This window comes from Xenopus tropicalis, chromosome 8 (genome assembly GCF_000004195.4).
Source record: "Xenopus tropicalis strain Nigerian chromosome 8, UCB_Xtro_10.0, whole genome shotgun sequence".
Lineage (NCBI taxonomy): Eukaryota > Metazoa > Chordata > Amphibia > Anura > Pipidae > Xenopus > Xenopus tropicalis.
In genome coordinates, this window is record NC_030684.2 from 138,758,852 (window position 1) to 138,777,329 (window position 18,478).

Here is an 18,478-nt window from a genome sequence, read left to right on the forward strand (position 1 = left end):
CTCTTGGACCAATTCGGCAGCTTATTGGCCCGTGCAGGGGAAACAACGACTGGTCTGCCCAACCGATATCTGGCCTGCCCGATATTGATCGGGGAGGTTAAAAAATTCAGTCAGATCGGGGACCGCATCAACTCGTTGATGAGGTCCCTGAACCGTCTGCACCTATTCCAGACGTTATAATTCGATCGGTTGGCCCCAGGGCCAAATGACCAAATTAGCCTAAATTCCCCCAATGTTGCCCACCCGTAGGTGGGGATATCAGGAGAAGATCTGATCTGGATACACTAACAAGGATCCAAGATAGAGTACTAAAGGTGGCCGTAAAGATCCACTCGCCTGGCGAGGTCGTCAGGTGGTCCTACACCACCTAATTGTGTACTAAATCGTATGATGCATTTAAATCACAAATTTCAAAACACCAGTGACCAATAATGTGTATCTGGGCAGCACTGAAATGGAGGGGTGGATGCCTGCAGCACCACTGATTGGCCACATACAATGGTTGGGTTATTTTGTTCTTAGATTCAAATGCAGGAGTTGAAAAACTGGGCAAAATACAGGCAATTATCTTTTGAAATTAAAAAAACTGGGGCTGTAAAAAATGTCCAAATATGAAATACAGTTAGATATACTATACAGTCATTCAGGCACTTTATCTGTGTATAAACCTCTATAATTAACGTGCTGTATGCATGCAGCTTTTGTGTGCCAAGGTAAGAAGCTCCGCTCACTGGTGGCCCAGTAGAAAAACTGACCAATAAGCACAATTTTATAAAATATGTATTATTCCTAAAGTTTAGGGGAGCTCTACAATGATTTTTCTGCAAGGTTGGGGGGGTCTAGTTGCACCACCGCTCCTGCTTGTTCCTGCCCATCATAAGTGAATGGCCACTTCCGGCCTGCGTCTCTGCAGCTGCAGCAGGTTCCTTTCTGTTTCTTCCGAAAAATCGTTCATCCCCACCCTGGAACAGCAAGAAGCCAAACATGAAAAATATCAGCATAACAGCAGATCACTAACATGCATTTTCCATGTGGTAATTACATTATATAAACTGTTTATACAGTTTTAGATGCAGGAAAAGGTGATGTACCGTGTTAGCCAGTCAAAAATGTTTACAGGGTAACCCTTTTGAAATTTTTATTTCAAAAGGGTTAACCTGTATACAGTAATGTAGAAATAGGCTAATCCCAGAAACCTCAGATGGACACTTGTGGCTCATTGGGAAGGTGAATCTGAGTGGAATTGCCCCTCTTCTACCCGATGGGGAATGGGCACAGACTGTACTACACACATGTAAATCCCGTAGGATAGGGGGCACATGAGGGGGCATGCCTACGCAGTGTCAGATATTAATATTTGGACAAAAAATGGACTTTATTGCCTAGAATCCCTTTCCCCTCCTCCCTCAGGGGAGTAACAATAAAGGAAGCAGGCCCTGTGACTGCCGGGGGGCCCTCATAGACACCCCCATCCTGGGAACACTTTCATATGAGTTGGCCAAACCCATGTTACAACTGATCTTGCCCCATTATGCACAGACCATGCTTTGGTTTATAAAAAAAAGGAGTTATTCCCACAGTTTAGTCCCTAAAATGACTTTTCTATGTGGCCCAGTAACTTCTAGTAATTTTGCTGTCTATAATGTTATTGTTTGCCTGGTTTATTCCATGACAGGTGCCTTTTAACTGGAAGGTTCAAACTGCACAAAATGGAGCACATTTTCTGTCACAAGAGAACTCAGATTCCATAAACTGGGCAGAGTGCAATGCATTGTGGGATACATTGTTTCCTTTTCCCTCAGGAGAGTCACTTGGCCTGGTTGCCATTAGTAACGGTGATGTCATTGCCTGCCCTGTCCCTCATACCCTGCTGCTGCTGCTGTTTCTACCTGATACAATTTGAAAATATAAGTTTGCTGAGAGGAAAAAATAAACTTTTATGTGAAGGAAGAAGCCTTTTAGGCCAGACAGTCTTACTGCTGGTTAAGCAACACCCGGTAGTCAGAAACCAGGTTAATCCGGAATACACTAGTGCTCCCACCTCCTGAGGTGATTTACTCCATGACAAGAGGGAATGAACATCTTTAAGGACATGTAAATCCCCCATAAAAAGCTTTATTAGTGACCGGCCTCTTTGAAATATGGAAATACCTGCCACTCTGGGTGTTAGAAGTTATCAGTAAGGCTGTAGCACCCCCTTAATCACTTGGGGTTCCTTCTCCTCCTCTAACTCACTTGCCCCCTCCCTTGGGAACTGACTTTGGTTGTTGGCTACTGAGCAGTAGTTTGTGGCACACCGAGCTACACACAGCGGGCATAGCGCCCCTCCACTTGAGAGTGTTAAACACAAAGCTTAGCTTTTGTGCCTTACTAAGTGCTGCCCTGGCTGGGGCAATATAAACACAGCTCTATATTAGTAATTAAGTTGGATATTCCTATTACCAGGCTGTTGGAGATTAGACTATTATGTCTCTATTCTATTCCACACGTTCTTCCCTTACTCGGCTCTGGGTTCTGTTCCTATCCATGGCTTTCAGCTACTATTGGGTTCTAGGTTCATATGGTTACTATTCATTATGTTATGAGAAAGAACAGCATATTCCTGCCCCAGCTTATGCTATGGTAAGATAAGAAAGGTGTACTGTATGTCTCTCTAGTGAGTTTGGTACATTATTCCTGTCATTTTTATTTTGTATCATTATCTTAAAGGGATTCTGTCATGATTCTTATGGGGTATATTTTATTTCTACATTACACTGTTTACATAGCAAATAATTCACTCTACCATTTAATATTTTATTCTTGAACCAAATGTATATTGTAGCTGTAATATTGGTGTGTAGGCGCCATCTCAGTGCATTGTGCCTGAGTCTGAGCTTTCAGCCAGCGCTACACATTAGAACTGCTTTCAGCTAACCTATTGTTTCTCCTACTCCCATATAACTGGAGGAGTCCCAGGCCGGACTTGGATTTCTTACTATTGAGTGCTATTCTGATACCTACTGGGAGCTGCTATCTTGCTCCCTTCCCATTGTTCTGCTGATCGGCTGCTGGGGGTGAGGGGGGGGGGATATTACTCCAACTTGCAGTACAGCAGTAAAGTGTGCCTGAGTCTGAGCTTTCAGCCAGCGCTACACATTAGAACTGCTTTCAGCTAACCTATTGTTTCTCCTACTCCCATGTAACTGGAGGAGTCCCAAGCCGGACTTGGATTTCTTACTATTGAGTGCTATTCTGATACCTACTGGGAGCTGCTATCTTGCTCCCTTCCCATTGTTCTGCTGATCGGCTGCTGGTGGTGAGAGGGGGGGATATCACTCCAACTTGCAGCGCAGCAGTAAAGTGTGCCTGAGTCTGAGCTTTCAGAAGGAGCCAGCGCTACACATTAGAACTGCTTTCAGCTAACCTATTGTTTCTCCTACTCCCATGTAACTGGAGGAGTCCCAAGCCGGACTTGGATTTCTTACTATTGAGTGCTATTCTGATACCTACTGGGAGCTCCTATCTTGCTCCCTTCCCATTGTTCTGCTGATCGGCTGCTGGGGTTGTGGGGGTAGGGGTTATCACTCCAACTTGCAGCTGACCGAAATTATTAGAGCACAGGTCACATAGCCCCATGCGAAATTTCCAAATTAAATATAAACAAATCTGTTTGCGTTCTTGAAAAACAGATTTCAATGCAGGATTCTGCTGGAGAAGCTCTATTAACTGATGGGTTTTGAAAAAAAAACTTGTTTTCCCATGACAGTATTGCTTTAACATTGGACCAACTGTACTTACTTGATCTCCCTCAGGCTGGGGTGCTCCAGTATCAGTTTCTGTATATGGGGGTAACCAGCGTTGCCAAAGAAATTGCTGCTGATATTGAGGGACACGAGGTTGGGGTTGTTAGTCAGGGAGAGGAACGACTCGGTGTATTCTGGGGTCAGCTTGGCCTCCTGGAGTCTGTGAGAGACAGAGATTTGAATGAAGGCTGCTCTAAAGTAAGACATAGGTCATCAACCCTTTACGTATGGACAAACCCCTCATCCACATTTCCTTGAGATTTCTATGGCCCAAATGCAAGGACTATGTATCTATGTGTGGGTACCAGGAAGGGCTATGCTACTGAAATAAAAGACTATACTTAGCCTATATAGGCTTTACATCTAAAAACCCTAGGCCTACATATATAATATGTTATCATGGGAAAATGCAGCCACTTTCCATTACCTATGGGTCTGTCTTCAATAAAAAAAAACACTACGGCCAGAAGTGGAGGGTTTTATAAGCAATAAGCAAAATAAATGAAATCCTAAATAAATCTGAACCCACAACTTTGCTTTATAATTTATTCTCTTTACAGACAACAAAGATAACTTATAAAGGGGTGTTTCCCAAGTTATCTTTCTGCATGTTATACAATGGCCAGTTCTAAGCAACCTTTCAATTGGTCTTCATTATTTATTTTTTATAGTTTTTGAATTATTTGCCTTCCTCTTCAGACTTCAGGTAGCCACTGAAACTCCAAACTGGAGAGCTGCAGAACAAAAAGTAAAATAACTAAAAAACTACAAGTAATAAAAATGGAAGACCAATTGCAATTTGTCTCAGAATATCGCTCTCTATACAAAAAGTTAAAAGCAGCCCAGAGCCCACTAAGCATGTGCAATGTCATTGATACGCCTAACAAAATCCAAGATGGTGGAGCCTATGCACAATGTTGAAGGCCTTGAACCTTTAGGTTGGTTCAGTAAGTTCAGTACATTACAGTATATATATAGAATATTTCATTTATTTTTAGGGTTTAGGTCTCCATTCTTGTCATATTCAGACAAGTATAACATTATTCTCTTGTCTTGTATTATACTCACGCCAAACGCTCTATCCTGCACGTTGGGGCAGACAGAACCTCCAACAACTGATAGAAATCATCCCCGGCCAGTTTGTTCTTGGACAGATCCAGGTCCCTCAGGGATGTGTTTTCACTGACTGCCAAAGCCATTGGGAGGCAGCTTGTCTCCGTCAGGCCGTTGTTCCTCAGGCTGTAGGGTGAGAGGGGAGAATGAGAGATGGCCACATCTACAGTAAATGCACATTGCATGGCATTACACAGCTTTACAGCATTAATCTCCCAAACACTCATTTTATAGATTCCACAGCTTTTTCTTGTAGCAGATCATATAATTTCTTCTCACATCTTCTGTTTTGCTATCAAAGATCTCTTGCAAAAACAGGGAGATGCTTCACGATTAAGGCCTCAGCCATGGCCATGCTGGATTCCACAAGCCAACACAATCCCTACCTAAATACCCTTCATCTTGCAAAGCAAATTAAAAATGTTTTATGCTTCGTATTTCATTTGACCAGAGTCGGTGGCTGCCATCTTTGGCCAAGTTAGATCAATTGTTTGGCTCCTGGACAGTGATCCCCAACCTAAAACATGATAGAGCCAATCTTGTCCTGGCATCCACTGCTCATGTTACTGGTTGTTGATCTCTGTCCAGGAGCTGGAAACTGGATCTAACGCATCCTAATATGGCGGCCGCCAACCCCCCCCCCCCCCACCGCACAGTTCTGCAGCTTCACTGCTAGGGTCCTTTCGGGCTTGACAAATACGCTGTTTATATGGGGAATCATCTAGAATCAAGACATTAATTCACATACAGTCCCACAGTCAAACCAAAACCTAGCTTTTACAGTCTGTATTAAAATCACAGGTTATAACATTTATAAAAATGAAGATGGTTCGGTGGTATACTTCCATTAGGGGGAACATTTGAACATTGGTAAACCAAGGAGGTAATTGGGTTCCTACATCAGCACTTCCTATGTCCAGTTTATGGCACCAGACTCAGGGTGAAGACACATGGAGCTACTTAGTAGCAGCTACTAAACACCAGAAAATACCCTGCCATAGACAATACTGAGAATTGCCTCTGCTAAAACACACATAGAGACAATTATCAGTAAATGATCAGCATTGTCTATTTTTATAACCTTCACAAGTAGCTGCTACTAGTAGCTCCGTGTGTCTTCACCCTTAAGGTGGCCATATACTATAAGATCCACTTGTTTGGTGAGGTCGCTAAATTAGAGGGTCTTTCCCCTGATATGGAGTAACGCGATTGTTTGGCCCTTGGGCCCCACAGCCTTCCCTTTTGGTATTCCTCCCAAATGTTATAATAAACATAAGGTGCCATTAGTATATTAAATCAGTATAGAGCCGGAAGTGGGTATTACAGTTTATGTAATATGTCTATAAAAGCTCTGATTAACTTTATGTCTCATAAGACATGTTCAATTGAACTGGGAGCTCTCATTCTGAGACCTACCTGAACTTTTGGATCCGGCACTGCAGGTGAGTTAATATGGAATAAAGGCACGGCACGTCCTCGTCCCTCAGATTATTGTTGGTGAGTCTGTTGAGAATAATGGACATTTATATTCTTTGGAAAAAAAAATGCAATCCAGTACTTTTTTAAATATTCAAAATGAACCAATGCCACACATGATCCAATTATCTCTAAGTTACCCTGCCATTTGAAGAGCCCTTAATTAATTATTTGCCATACAGATTTGATAAGAGTGTTTCCTTTAAAACCTACTGAAAATGATTGACACTAAGGGGCAGATTTATCAAAATGAATGAGTGTATGTAGTTTGGATTGATGGGAGCTACAACATATATTATATATATAGTGAATAAAGTACCCTCTGTCGTAAAATATGAGGATATTAAAAGTCACTTAGGAGTTCCGTGGCCTGTATAAAAGCACTCAACCTTTGGCCTTGTACCTTTATATGGCCATGGAACTCTTCTGTGCCTTATAATATCCCTATATGTTACAATAGGGGGTACTTTATTCACTATATAATATACAAGAGCCACAAATAACCTTTATATGGCCATGGAACCCCTCTGTGCCTTATAATATCCCTATATGTTACAATAGGGGGTACTTTATTCACTATATAATATACAAGAGCCACAAATAACCTTTATATGGCCATGGAACTCCTCTGTGCCTTATAATATCCCTATGTTACAATAGGGGGTACTTTATTCACTATATAATATACAGGAGCCACAAATAACCTTTATATGACCATGGAACCCCTCTGTGACTTGTAATATCCCTATATGTTACAATAGGGGGTACTTTATGCACTATATAATATACAAGAGCCTCAAATAACCTTTATATCGCCATGGAACCCCTCTGTGACTTATAATATCCATATGTTACAATAGGGGGTACTTTATTCACTATATAATATACAGGAGCCACAAATACCCTTTATATGGCCATGGAACCCCTCTGTGACTTATAATATCCCTATATGTTACAATAGGGGGTACTTTATTCACTATATAATATACAAGAGCCTCAAATAACCTTTATATCGCCATGGAACCCCTCTGTGCCTTATATCCATATGTTACAATAGGGGGTACTTTATTCACTATATAATATACAGGAGCCACAAATAACCTTTATATGGCCATGGAACCTCTCTGTGACTTATAATATCCCTATATGTTAAAATAGGGGGTACTTTATTCACTATATAATATACAAGAGGAACAAATAACCTTTATATGGCCATGGAACTCCTCGGTGACTTATAAAATCCCTTTATTTTACAATAGGGGCTCCCATTACCCCCAACTACATTCAGGTGGTCCCAGTTGTGGCCAATAAAAAGGTCAACCATCTTGGTTTTAACCTTAGGAAACAAAAAGAAGTTGCAGGTTAAAAATTAGTCTCTGTGAAAAATGTATAATGAAGCAGTAGAAATCCTAATGAATCAGATGAAAGTGAGTGTAGGACTGGCCAGACTGGGGATGACTGTGACATAGTTGCCCAGTTTGTGTATATTGCAATGAATGGACAAACAACCCTAGTTTTGTATAAAATGCGGTGATGTCCTAAATATATTGATAAGCACAGAGGATCTTTGAGGGAATCGAGGATAGATCGACCAAGTACGTCCAGAATGAATCAGCATATTCATATAGTCTCGCCTGCCTGCCCCCTCTGGTAAAGTCAGATATGGCGGAGTAAGGTGCAGGTATTTATATCATGATGACTTACCGGGCCGGGTTGGTCCGTGTTGGGAGAGGACATCACTAATCCCTACACTATCTAGAGACACAATGTAATGTGCAAGTACAGTAAAGGTGGCCATACAAGCACTGGTCGCACGAAAGATCATTCCCACCCTCCACTGATGTTCAGGGCTGAATCATCAGATACAGTATGGAAGTAGAAACAATAGAAATTCTACCTCCACCTGCTGAGTCATCCCTAAACGTAGACTTTGCTTGGGCGCCTCTAAATTTTTTAACCTGGCCAATCGATGATATCCTTTTGTGATATTGGACGCCTTTTTGAGCAGCCTATGCACCGAATATCGTACGAAACCTCGTTTAAGTGCGTGTATGGCCAGCTTGTCTGTTTGTACATAAACTAGAAATAATATGTTCTTTTTTTCTGGCCCTGTATCTATTTTAATATAGACAGAAAAATGGTATCTTAATGGTTCTATATAGAAATGCAGCCTTATATTCTACCTGAGATCCCTAACAGTGTGTAGAGCAGCTGATATTCTCTCCAGTCCTTCAGTCTGAATAAAACAGGTACCAAGGTCTAGAAGTTCTGTTTCCCTACAGGATTCCAGGATGAAAGCCAACACTGTGCAATCCAGAGGCGCCAGGTAAAATTCAGAAAACTGAAATTGCTTGTTTGATCCAATGGATGAGGACACAAGAGCTTTGTTCCGGGACTCAGCGAGGCAGGCAAATACATTGAGAACTTTCCTGTTGTCAGGATTCTGTAGAGTGGTGATAGACTTCTGGAGAAAGCAGATAACATGTTTGGCGGCTGGAGCGGATAAATCCCCTACATACGGCTTCAACAGGGATCTGGTGGAACTGTCAGAGAGTCCTGATATGAAACGAAGGAATATTTCCCCACGGCCGTCTTCTTTTGATTTTGCCTCCTCAAGAGCCTTCTGCAGCCCCTCAGGGGAATAGTCAAGGTAGTGACCCAAGGCAGCCATGAACTCCTGTATGGTTAGATGCAAGAAGGAATAGGACACGTGGGGAGGCTGCCCACTCTCCATCACAAAGCTTGTAGCTAAATGTGAGGAAGCATCCACACTATATACAGCTAAATCTTTTTTAGTAAATGAAAGAATGCGACTATTTACCCCATACTCTGCCATCCGGCCAATGGATATCAGGAAATTCTTATCAATAGACACTGCCTGGCAGTGATTGGCAAGGATGTTACTTAAAAAACTGGCATAAAGCTGTGTGACCGTTTTGGGAAGAAATTCCACAGTCTGCGCTGAGTTTGCCCTTTGGGCCCTGAAGCACATGGATAAGACGGTACAGATGATCCAGCAGTAGGATGGGATGTAGCAGAATGTGTACAGCATCCCGTTCTCCCTCACATAATGGAAAGCCTTCTCCGCCATTGTATAATCTTTAAAAAAATGCAAAAAATACTTTTCTCTCTCTTTGGGGAAAAAGCCCATAATTTCAGATATTCTGTTAAAAATAGAAGTTTCCACTGTTGCTAGTCTGGTTGGGCGACTGGTTATTAGGACAGAGCAGCCGGGAAGGAGAGACTGTCTCACCAAACTGGACACAATCACACTAACTGTCTGTATGGAACAGGGGTTGGTGCACAGTTGTTCCTGCTCTAAATCAATTTGATCTTTGCTTTCATCCAAGCCATCAAAAATAAACAGCAGTTGTGCAGGATTTTGAAAGATTCCCTCGAGCTGACTGTGTAGATAGGGATATTCATTAATAATCATCTGTGCCAGGCTCAGCTCCTCCTTATTGAGATCCCGGAATTTGAAGAAGAAGACAAAGGCAAATCTCTGGTAGAGGTTCCCATTGGCCCAGTCATAGACAAACTTCTGCATTAATGTGGTTTTCCCCACCCCTGGCACTCCGCTCACCAGCACTGCCTGTGGCACACATCTCTTTCTGTGGCACCAGCGGAACAGCCGGTTAGGGCTAATCCTCTCCAGGTTACTCTGAGCTCTCTGTAAGTAATGTTCATGGATTCCCCCTGTTGCAATAAGCTCGTGCTGAGGACGAGACCGGAAGTGCTGGCTGGAGACAACTATGAGGTCTAAATAGCGCTCAGTGATACTGAAACTCTGACTCTCAGTGGTTAATCCTGGGGCTCTGTGTTCCACCAGGTTCTCAGTTTTCTTTAGAAGATTCTGTTTGTGCTGTAACCGGCAGGCTGGGGAAATACAAAGTTCAAATTAAATGTTTAGAAGAGAAACAACTAAAGGGATTTTGATTCCCATTCGCCATTTATTATACACTATCTCTTTCCTCACTCATTTCAAACCAATTCTCATTATTCCCCTAGTTATCTGTTTGCCCTCAACTTATCCTACTCCAACCTACTTTGTTTTATTCCACACTATTTACTCTAACATTCTAGCACTGGATTTTTTGAAGATTGGGCAAAACATTTACATCTAAATAATTTATATGTGGAGTAAGTAATTTAGCCTGTAGTGGTTTGAATTCACTTGGAGATCTACTCCACAAACAAGGTATGTGAGGGCTTTGTATGAAACCGATAACATGTTTTGGCCTATGGAGATGGGGGTGGTTCAAGGTCCTTATGGAAGCAAAAGATCAATCAGACTAGAACAGCATTTGTCCAACCAGACTTGACTTCTTCAAACTAAAAGACCACTGTGCATCGTTCAGCAAGTTATATTCCCTCATATCAGTTCCATAATGAGGAGGAACTTTCCCTGGCGTGGTATGATGCTGTCCTTCTTCAGCCCATACTTAAGTGTATGCTTTTATTCCTCACCCAAACCCTCCTATATATCATATTTCTGGTTTAAATACGAAGGGCATATTTGTCTTAAGTAAAACCAAGCGTTGGTTTAAGGGGGGAGCTAGATGACTAGATGTGTTCATCTAGTCATCTAGCTCCCCGCTTTTACCAGCACTTGGTTTTACTCAAGGTCCAGAGGTCCCCAACCACCAGGCTGAACCGGGTGACCTCTGGTCCCAATAACCTGTGATCCCAGCTCCCCAAAGTGTTACACAACCATGACAGCTTTCTACTGATCAAAGTACCAAAGTACTTAAAGCTCCATGCTAAGTGGCAAGGGATGTCACTTAGGTAGGAGTCCCCACCCCCAGTCCTTGGTGCAAAAAAGTTTGGGGACCACTGATCTAGAGACTGCAGGCATTTTAGGAGTCATAAAAGGTGGTCATAGACAGACAAACGTGCCCCAATGCTCAAGTATTATGCATTTTGGTAAACTAGTGGCCCAAACAAGAGGATCAAAGTGGAAGTGAGGAGGAAATGTGCCTACTCTCCCTTCTGCATTTGCCCATGCCTTATCCAGAAGCCAAGAAGAGGTATTGGCAGAGGTACATTTCCAAATGGGTTAACCAGTTGCAGCAAGTTCACAGGGCTGCCTTTTTCAGAAAGTGTTTTCAGAATGAACCTGAGATGGGTGCTGGAAGAAAGGGGTGGTGGTCAGTCTCTATAGGCTATAAACCCCTCTGCAGGGGAATGATAGAGAGGGGTAAACACTGGCGGTCGGGAGCATAATATGGTGGCAGTTGATAGAGACTGCAATGGTAGGGTTTTCATTCTGTATTTTGATTGAGGGGGAATAACCACATGAACAGAAGTCACTGGGAAACATGGCAAGAGAAGGAATACTTTTTTTTATCTCCACAAAGCGTTATTTTATTTAGCATTTTTTTGCCCACACATGAAAATCAGGAAATATTGACATACACTAAGGGATTAGAGTTGATGGGCTGCTAAATGTAATGGGGCCTAACTATAAATTCTAACTATATAATGTAATGTGATTAAAGTGAGAAATAAAACATTCTTACTACAGTCTCTAAATCTTGGCCTTTGGCCCTTCTGATATTGTGAAATTAGGAAATTCCCTGTTCCCTTCCCTGTGGTAATTTGCACTCCAATACATTTCTTTCTGGGAAGTATAATGTCTCATCAGCTTGCTTACCTTTCAGATCAGCAGGTAGATCAGGTCCATTTCTATCTAAAGTAATCGTCTGCTCCAGAACAGCACCTGAAAAATTAGATTCCAATGGGATAAAATCAAACAAATCATATTCTTTATTAATATCAAGTATATCCAAAATACTGTAAATACCATACAGGCATTACCTCTATCCTCCTCCTGCAGTAGAAAGTAACATGCAATTAAACATGGGAACATGCATCTGTAGCTAGAAAAACCTACCTATCCCTTGAGGCCCAACCCTAGGCAGGTTTTATAAACCATACCGATTGGTCCTGTTAAAATTTGGAATGTGCTTGGATGGTCTTAAAGGAACAGTTCAGTGTAAAAATGAAACTGGGTAAAATAGATAGATTGCGCAAAATATAAAATATTTGTGTTATAGTTAGCTGGGCAAAAATGTAATCTATAAAGGCTGGAGTGGGCAGATGTCTAACATAATAGCCAGAACACTACTTCCTCCATTACAGCACTCTAAGCCATTAGCAGTCAGTAGCCAATCAGTGACTTGAGGGGGAACCACATGGGACAGTTAGTTTGTGAGCATGCAGGTCAGATTCAAATGCACTGACAGTTTGGTTACTGACACTGATTGGTTACTGACTGCTAACAGCTTAGAGAGCTGGAAGCAGTGTTATGGCTATTATGTTAGATATCTGCTCACTCCAGCCTTTATAGATTACATCTCAGGGGGCGGCCCTTAGTACTTAAAATGGCAGTTTTCTATGTAGGATTACCCAATGGCACATACTGCTAAAAAAGTATATTTTTATGAAAATGGTTTATTTAGATGAAGCAGGGTTTTACATATGAGCTGTTTATGCAATATATTTTTATAGAGACCTACATTTGGGGTATAGTTTCTTTAAAGGATCCATTTTGGTCCTTTCAGCAATATCACTGTCCCTAACAAAGATGCATGACAAAAAACCTGCCAGTACTCAAGTAGTGGGGAGCTAAGAGGCTTTAATAAGCAAAATATTGTTGTACAACAATGAGTACCTGTTTCAATAAGTTCATCCAGCGCCCCCAGCAGGTTGGGGTGAGGGTGTTCATTCTGTAGCACATAGAGACTTTCCCAGAATCCCAGCACGGCGTCTCTCCCAGATGTATGAATGTCTTCTAACAGCATCTCAGCAAACGCAGAGGCGCCACATTGCTTCTTTATAGACTGATAGTACTGGAACACACATTAAACTATTGATGTAGATTCACAAGAATATATATGATTCCTAAGAATTTCCCTACATCCATGACTGCACCAGAACGAATTAAATACAGTTTGCTCAAATGCACATCCAGTGGAAATTCTGTCCAACAGTCTAATAGATAGTGAGCAGAAAGCTTCAGAAACACCCAGAGAGACTTGGGATGAAGAGGCCCCAAAGACATGGAATTAAAGAGCCATTTTGCTAGAGACCAGATAGAAGATAGAGCCCACAGAGACAGCCAAGCTATAGGGCTACCTTATGGGCAGTGTTTGGGCTCAGACTGGAGATTGACAAAAGAGAGATCAGCTAAAGGATTGCCCCAAGCAAGAAGGCCCCTAGGGCAAAGGTAAAAAGGGGGTGGCAGCCAAATGGTGACTTCATTTCTACTGAGCTGTAGATCTGTAATAGTGATTATGCAGTGGCCAATCCTCTACAGCCGGGATCCACATGTATTTCTACTTGTCAGCCACATTCAGATGGAAACAAAATGTGGGGGAGCCACACAAGCATGAAAAATGTTCCTTGGGGATGTCAGATAAGGGCTGTGATTGGCTATTTGGTAGCCCATTCCAAATTTAACAATGGGCATAAAGGTAACAGTGCCAGCATGGATTTCTAACTGCATATAGGAAAGTGTAGGAATCATCACTTACCTCCGGAGAGATGAGATTTCGGAAGTTCAGCTCCCTAAGGATACTCTGGGTGTCCAGAGACTCGATGATATAGAGCAGATCCTCCCGGAAATACTTATAGAATGTTTCCAACTGGTGGTCTTCATACCGAGCCAACTGCTGCCGGAACTGCACGAGGTCATCTACAAAACAGGGACACTGATATTAGCTCATGTTAAGCAGAAGAGGGTTTTCCTCTGAAAACTGAATATCTGTATATATATATTCCATGGTGCTCTTCATGTCTTTTGTCAGACCCTACTGCCCGGCCTCAGCATGGAGCACGAGCAGTGTTCATCCTAAAGATGGAGCCCGCTGTACTTCAGGGTATAGGAAGCAACACAGTCATGATACACCTTAAAAAAGGTCATATATTTACTTTGTACCCTAGCGGGGGTGGGGCAAGGGTTTTCTATACACAGTCACAAATGTGTACAAAAACTTTTTCTTTAAAGGGGAACTCCACCCGAACACAACTGAAAAATAAACATAATTTCAAGCAACTTTGCAATATACATCAATTAAAAAATATGCAGCCTTTTCATGGTGTTTAATGTAATAATATGGTTTGGAACAGTTCCCTAAGCCCCGCCCCCTGTTCCCCTGCTGATCTACTTTGAGACTCAAATTAAATGTAACAGTAGTCGCCTGCCTTCAGCCTGCCTCCTGCCAATCCCACAATTCCCTGCACACGTAATGTCAATAAGAAAGGAACATCCCAGTGCAATGCATTGTGGGTTATGTAGTCCCTATGTGCTGTCTGTAAGCTATGGAGAAGTTGTTACAATTTGTAACATCAATGTTTTAGTCCCTCCTCCCCTGCCGGGATTTCAAATGATGCAGAAAGAGAGGAGCTGTTTTTCAGCTGAATTTCAGCATATAAAAAATGGTATTTATTCATAATTTTTGAAGGAACAGATTACAGTGAGAGATATAATAGGGGTTTCTGTGCTGTGTGGGGCTCTTTAACAAATTTTGGTTTGGAAGCTGGAGTTCCACTTTAAGAATTTACCCCCAAAAGGTTTCCTTGTATGAAACAGCCACTCTACTTACCATTACTGATGACTTTTCCACGGAATTCATCCATTTTCCCTTCTCATGTGATAGTGCTACGGATCAGCCTAAAAACAACAGATAAGTATCACTATTCATACAGTTCAGCTGTGATTTATCAGCCTATACAGGTACGGGAAATCTATTTGCTATATTAACGTAATATCAACAATACTTACAAATTAACTTTTCAATTATCATTGCTTTCTGCTGTGCCCCTCCCCTACAAAAAAACAAAGAATTTTCCATGTTCATAAACTGGGTTTTACTTTGGTTTTTGCTGATTTGCACCCCTCCAAGTCAGTACAGGCATCACAGGGGTGGGGATGGGTGTTCGTTCCAGTTACATATGATATACAGACACACAGGCATATACTGGGCCCGGCCAGACCCAAGGAACACATACAATCTCCATGCTAATACGGGTGTGGGACCTGTAATCCAGAATGCTTGGGACCTGCAGTTTTCCAGATAAGGGGTCTTTCCGTAATTTGGATCTCCATACCATAAGTCTACTATAAAAATCATTTAAACGTTAAATAAAGCCAATAGGATTGTTTGGCCAGCAATACTGTTTTATTATTACAGAGAAAAAGGAAATCATATTTAAAAATTAGGATCATTTGATTATAATGGTGTCTATGGGCTTCCTGTAATTCAGAACTTTCTGGATAACAGGTTTCCGGATTATGAATCCCATACCTGTAGGAGAATGCCCCAGCATCCAGGAATCAAGCAATGGAAGCACTATACCTGCATAGATAACAATGGAGGCCACAAGTGGGGCACCCAAGAATATAAAGGGATTGCGGGGTGCCCTGACTGACTGTTATTGTTCCTAAGGATTGGGAGGGGGCTCAAAAAAGATTTTGTTTAAGGGGCCCAGTAATATATAATGAAACACTGCCTGTGTAAATGTATCTTTAGAACAAACAGCAAGGTTCGGTTAAAATTCACCAAAATAACAATAACACCCCTCCCAAATACCCCAGAATAAAGTGCTAACTCTACATAAGTACTTCAGCCTTTCAGGGGTTACTGTGAGTTACTGTCTCCATCTTGCCCTACTATTTCTTACTTGTCCTTTTGTCTCTATCTTTCCCTATTAGACCTAAAGGTGCCACTCTGTGGGTTCCTGCAGAGTGGGGCCCCTACATTCTATGGCGCCCAAGGCTGTCACCCAAATTGCCACTTTCCCTAAACACTGCTCTGTGCTGGGTCCTGCAGCTGTCACGTAACTGCCGCCCAGTGCTGGCAAGTAAAATGGCTCCCTGAGGCAGAAGCTTTCACTTTCACTTTCAGCTTTTTTTTAACACATTTTAGGGCTAGAAAATGTCCTTATTCACAAAACGCACAAAATATGAGGAAATCACCAACTCGCAGTTGGATTTTTTTGCACCCAATACAGTTGCGGTGATGCATACATATCCATTAGATTGCAATATGGCTGTATATTAGAGTGTGGGGACGGTTAACTCCGACACCCTGGGCTGTTAAATAGAAGTTACCCACAGAGGGATATGTCATCAATAAACTGAGCCGGCTGTGAACCCCTCACTGAGCTGTTGAGATTGTGAGGCCACGGTGGCCCCTGGAGCATCAGCCCCGGTGAACCCTGTACCCCCTAGTCTGACCCTGTTCATAATTAGTTTTAATAAATATTATACTGTCTTATTACCTACATTTAGGGGCCCAAAAAGGATATTGTTGTGGGGCCCAGTAGTTGCCCCACTCAGCCCTCAGCTGCATAGCAAATAGTACAAAGTCCCAGTGCAGGGGCCAAGCCCAAGTGCAACTATGTATTATAGCATACAGCCGGGCCCGGGCAGCTACACACAGCAGGGTAATATACTGGGTACATTATCAGCTACATGTTATACACACACATACACAGGAAAACCCGAAAATCTTACCTTTTCTACAGAAACAAAGAGATTCCCCCTGTCTGTCTGTCTGTCTGTCTGTCTCTCTCCCCCGCTGAAATGCACAAACCAGGAAGCAGCAGATCCAGCCGCTCATGTTTCAGCCCATATTCAGCCAGGAAATTCAGCAGTTTCACAGTCTTAAAGGGAAACTGTTCCTTAATCTGAAAACAAACCCGATTAACAAAGTATTGTCACTCCCAAGGGCACCGACAGTTCTCTCCCAGATAAGTTATTTATTATTAGGAACAACAGCAACACAGGGGGCTCAGTATTATTATTATAATTCAATATTCAGCATCAACAGCAGCTCTGAAGCTCTGTACCTTGTGCCTGCGCCCGAAAGCATTGAATGAGTTTGGCATACGCAGTGTATTTCTGTCTGGAAAAGCTTCTATACACAGTTTTAGGCAGAAATATGTTACAGATGTGTGCGCACCACAATGTGGTGCAAATTTGGGGGGGTGCCAGGCAGGTACAGGTATGGGATCACTTATCCGGAAACCCATTATCCAGAATTACAGAAAGGCCATCTGCTATAGATTCCACTATAAGCAAATAATTCAAATTTTTAAAAATGATTTCCTTTTTCTCTGTAATAATAAAACAGTACCTGTACTTGATCCCAACTAAGATATAATTACCCCTTATTGGGGCAGAACAGCCCTATTGGGTTTATTTCATGGTTAAATGATTCCCTTTTCTCTATAATAATAAAACAGTACCTGTACTTGATCCCAACTAAGATATAATTACCCCTTATTGGGAGCAGAACAGTCCTATTGGGTTTATTTAATGGTTAAATGATTCCCTTTTCTCTGTAATAATAAAACAGTACCTGTAATTGATCCCAACTAAGATATAATTACCCCTTATTGGGGGCAGAACAGCCCTATTGGGTTTATTTAATGGTTAAATGATTCCCTTTTCTCTGTAATAAAACAGTACCTGTACTTGATCCCAACTAAGATATAATTACCCCTTATTGGGGCAGAACAGCCCTATTGGGTTTATTTCATGGTTAAATGATTCCCTTTTCTCTGTAATAATAAAACAGTACCTGTACTTGATCCCAACTAAGATATAATTACCCCTTATTGGGGCAGAACAGCCCTATTGGGTTTATTTCATGGTTAAATGATTCCCTTTTCTCTGTAATAATAAAACAGTACCTGTACTTGATCCCAACTAAGATATAATTAATCCTTATTGGGGGCAGAACAGCCCTATTGGGTTTATTTAATGGTTAAATGATTCCCTTTTCTCTGTAATAATAAAACAGTGCCTGTACTTGATCCCAACTAAGATATAATTAATCCTTATTGGGGGCAGAACAGCCCTATTGGGTTTATTTAATGATGAAATGATTCCCTTTTCTCTGTAATAATAAAACAGTGCCTGTACTTGATCCCAACTAAGATATAATTAATCCTTATTGGGGGCAGAACAGCCCTATTGGGTTTATTTAATGGTTAAATGATTCCCTTTTCTCTGTAATAATAAAACAGTACCTGTACTTGATCCCAACTAAGATTTAATTACCCCTTATTGGGGGCAGAACAGCCCTATTGGGTTT

The 18,478-nt window shown here is 41.8% G+C and overlaps 1 protein-coding gene across 2 annotated transcripts; it reads right to left on the bottom strand.

Moving 5' to 3' along the window:
* Positions 1-78: 78 nt before the first annotated feature.
* Positions 79-17,029, bottom strand: LOC100493406 (NACHT, LRR and PYD domains-containing protein 12). 2 transcript variants are annotated; one of them, XM_004917573.4, is made up of 11 exons: positions 16,894-17,029; positions 15,160-15,203; positions 14,981-15,048; positions 13,910-14,070; positions 13,048-13,225; positions 12,028-12,093; positions 8,558-10,250; positions 6,315-6,401; positions 4,854-5,024; positions 3,781-3,945; positions 79-962 (listed from the first exon to the last, which is right to left on the bottom strand). In XM_004917573.4, the coding sequence occupies exons 3-11, from the start codon at positions 15,012-15,014 to the stop codon at positions 875-877; spliced, it is 2,643 nt and encodes an 880-aa protein (XP_004917630.1). In that variant the 5' UTR covers positions 15,015-15,048; positions 15,160-15,203; positions 16,894-17,029; the 3' UTR covers positions 79-874. The 2 variants fall into 2 exon arrangements, with proteins under 2 accessions (XP_004917630.1, XP_012825346.1); XM_012969892.3 differs by lacking the exon at positions 15,160-15,203.
* Positions 17,030-18,478: the final 1,449 nt, after the last annotated feature.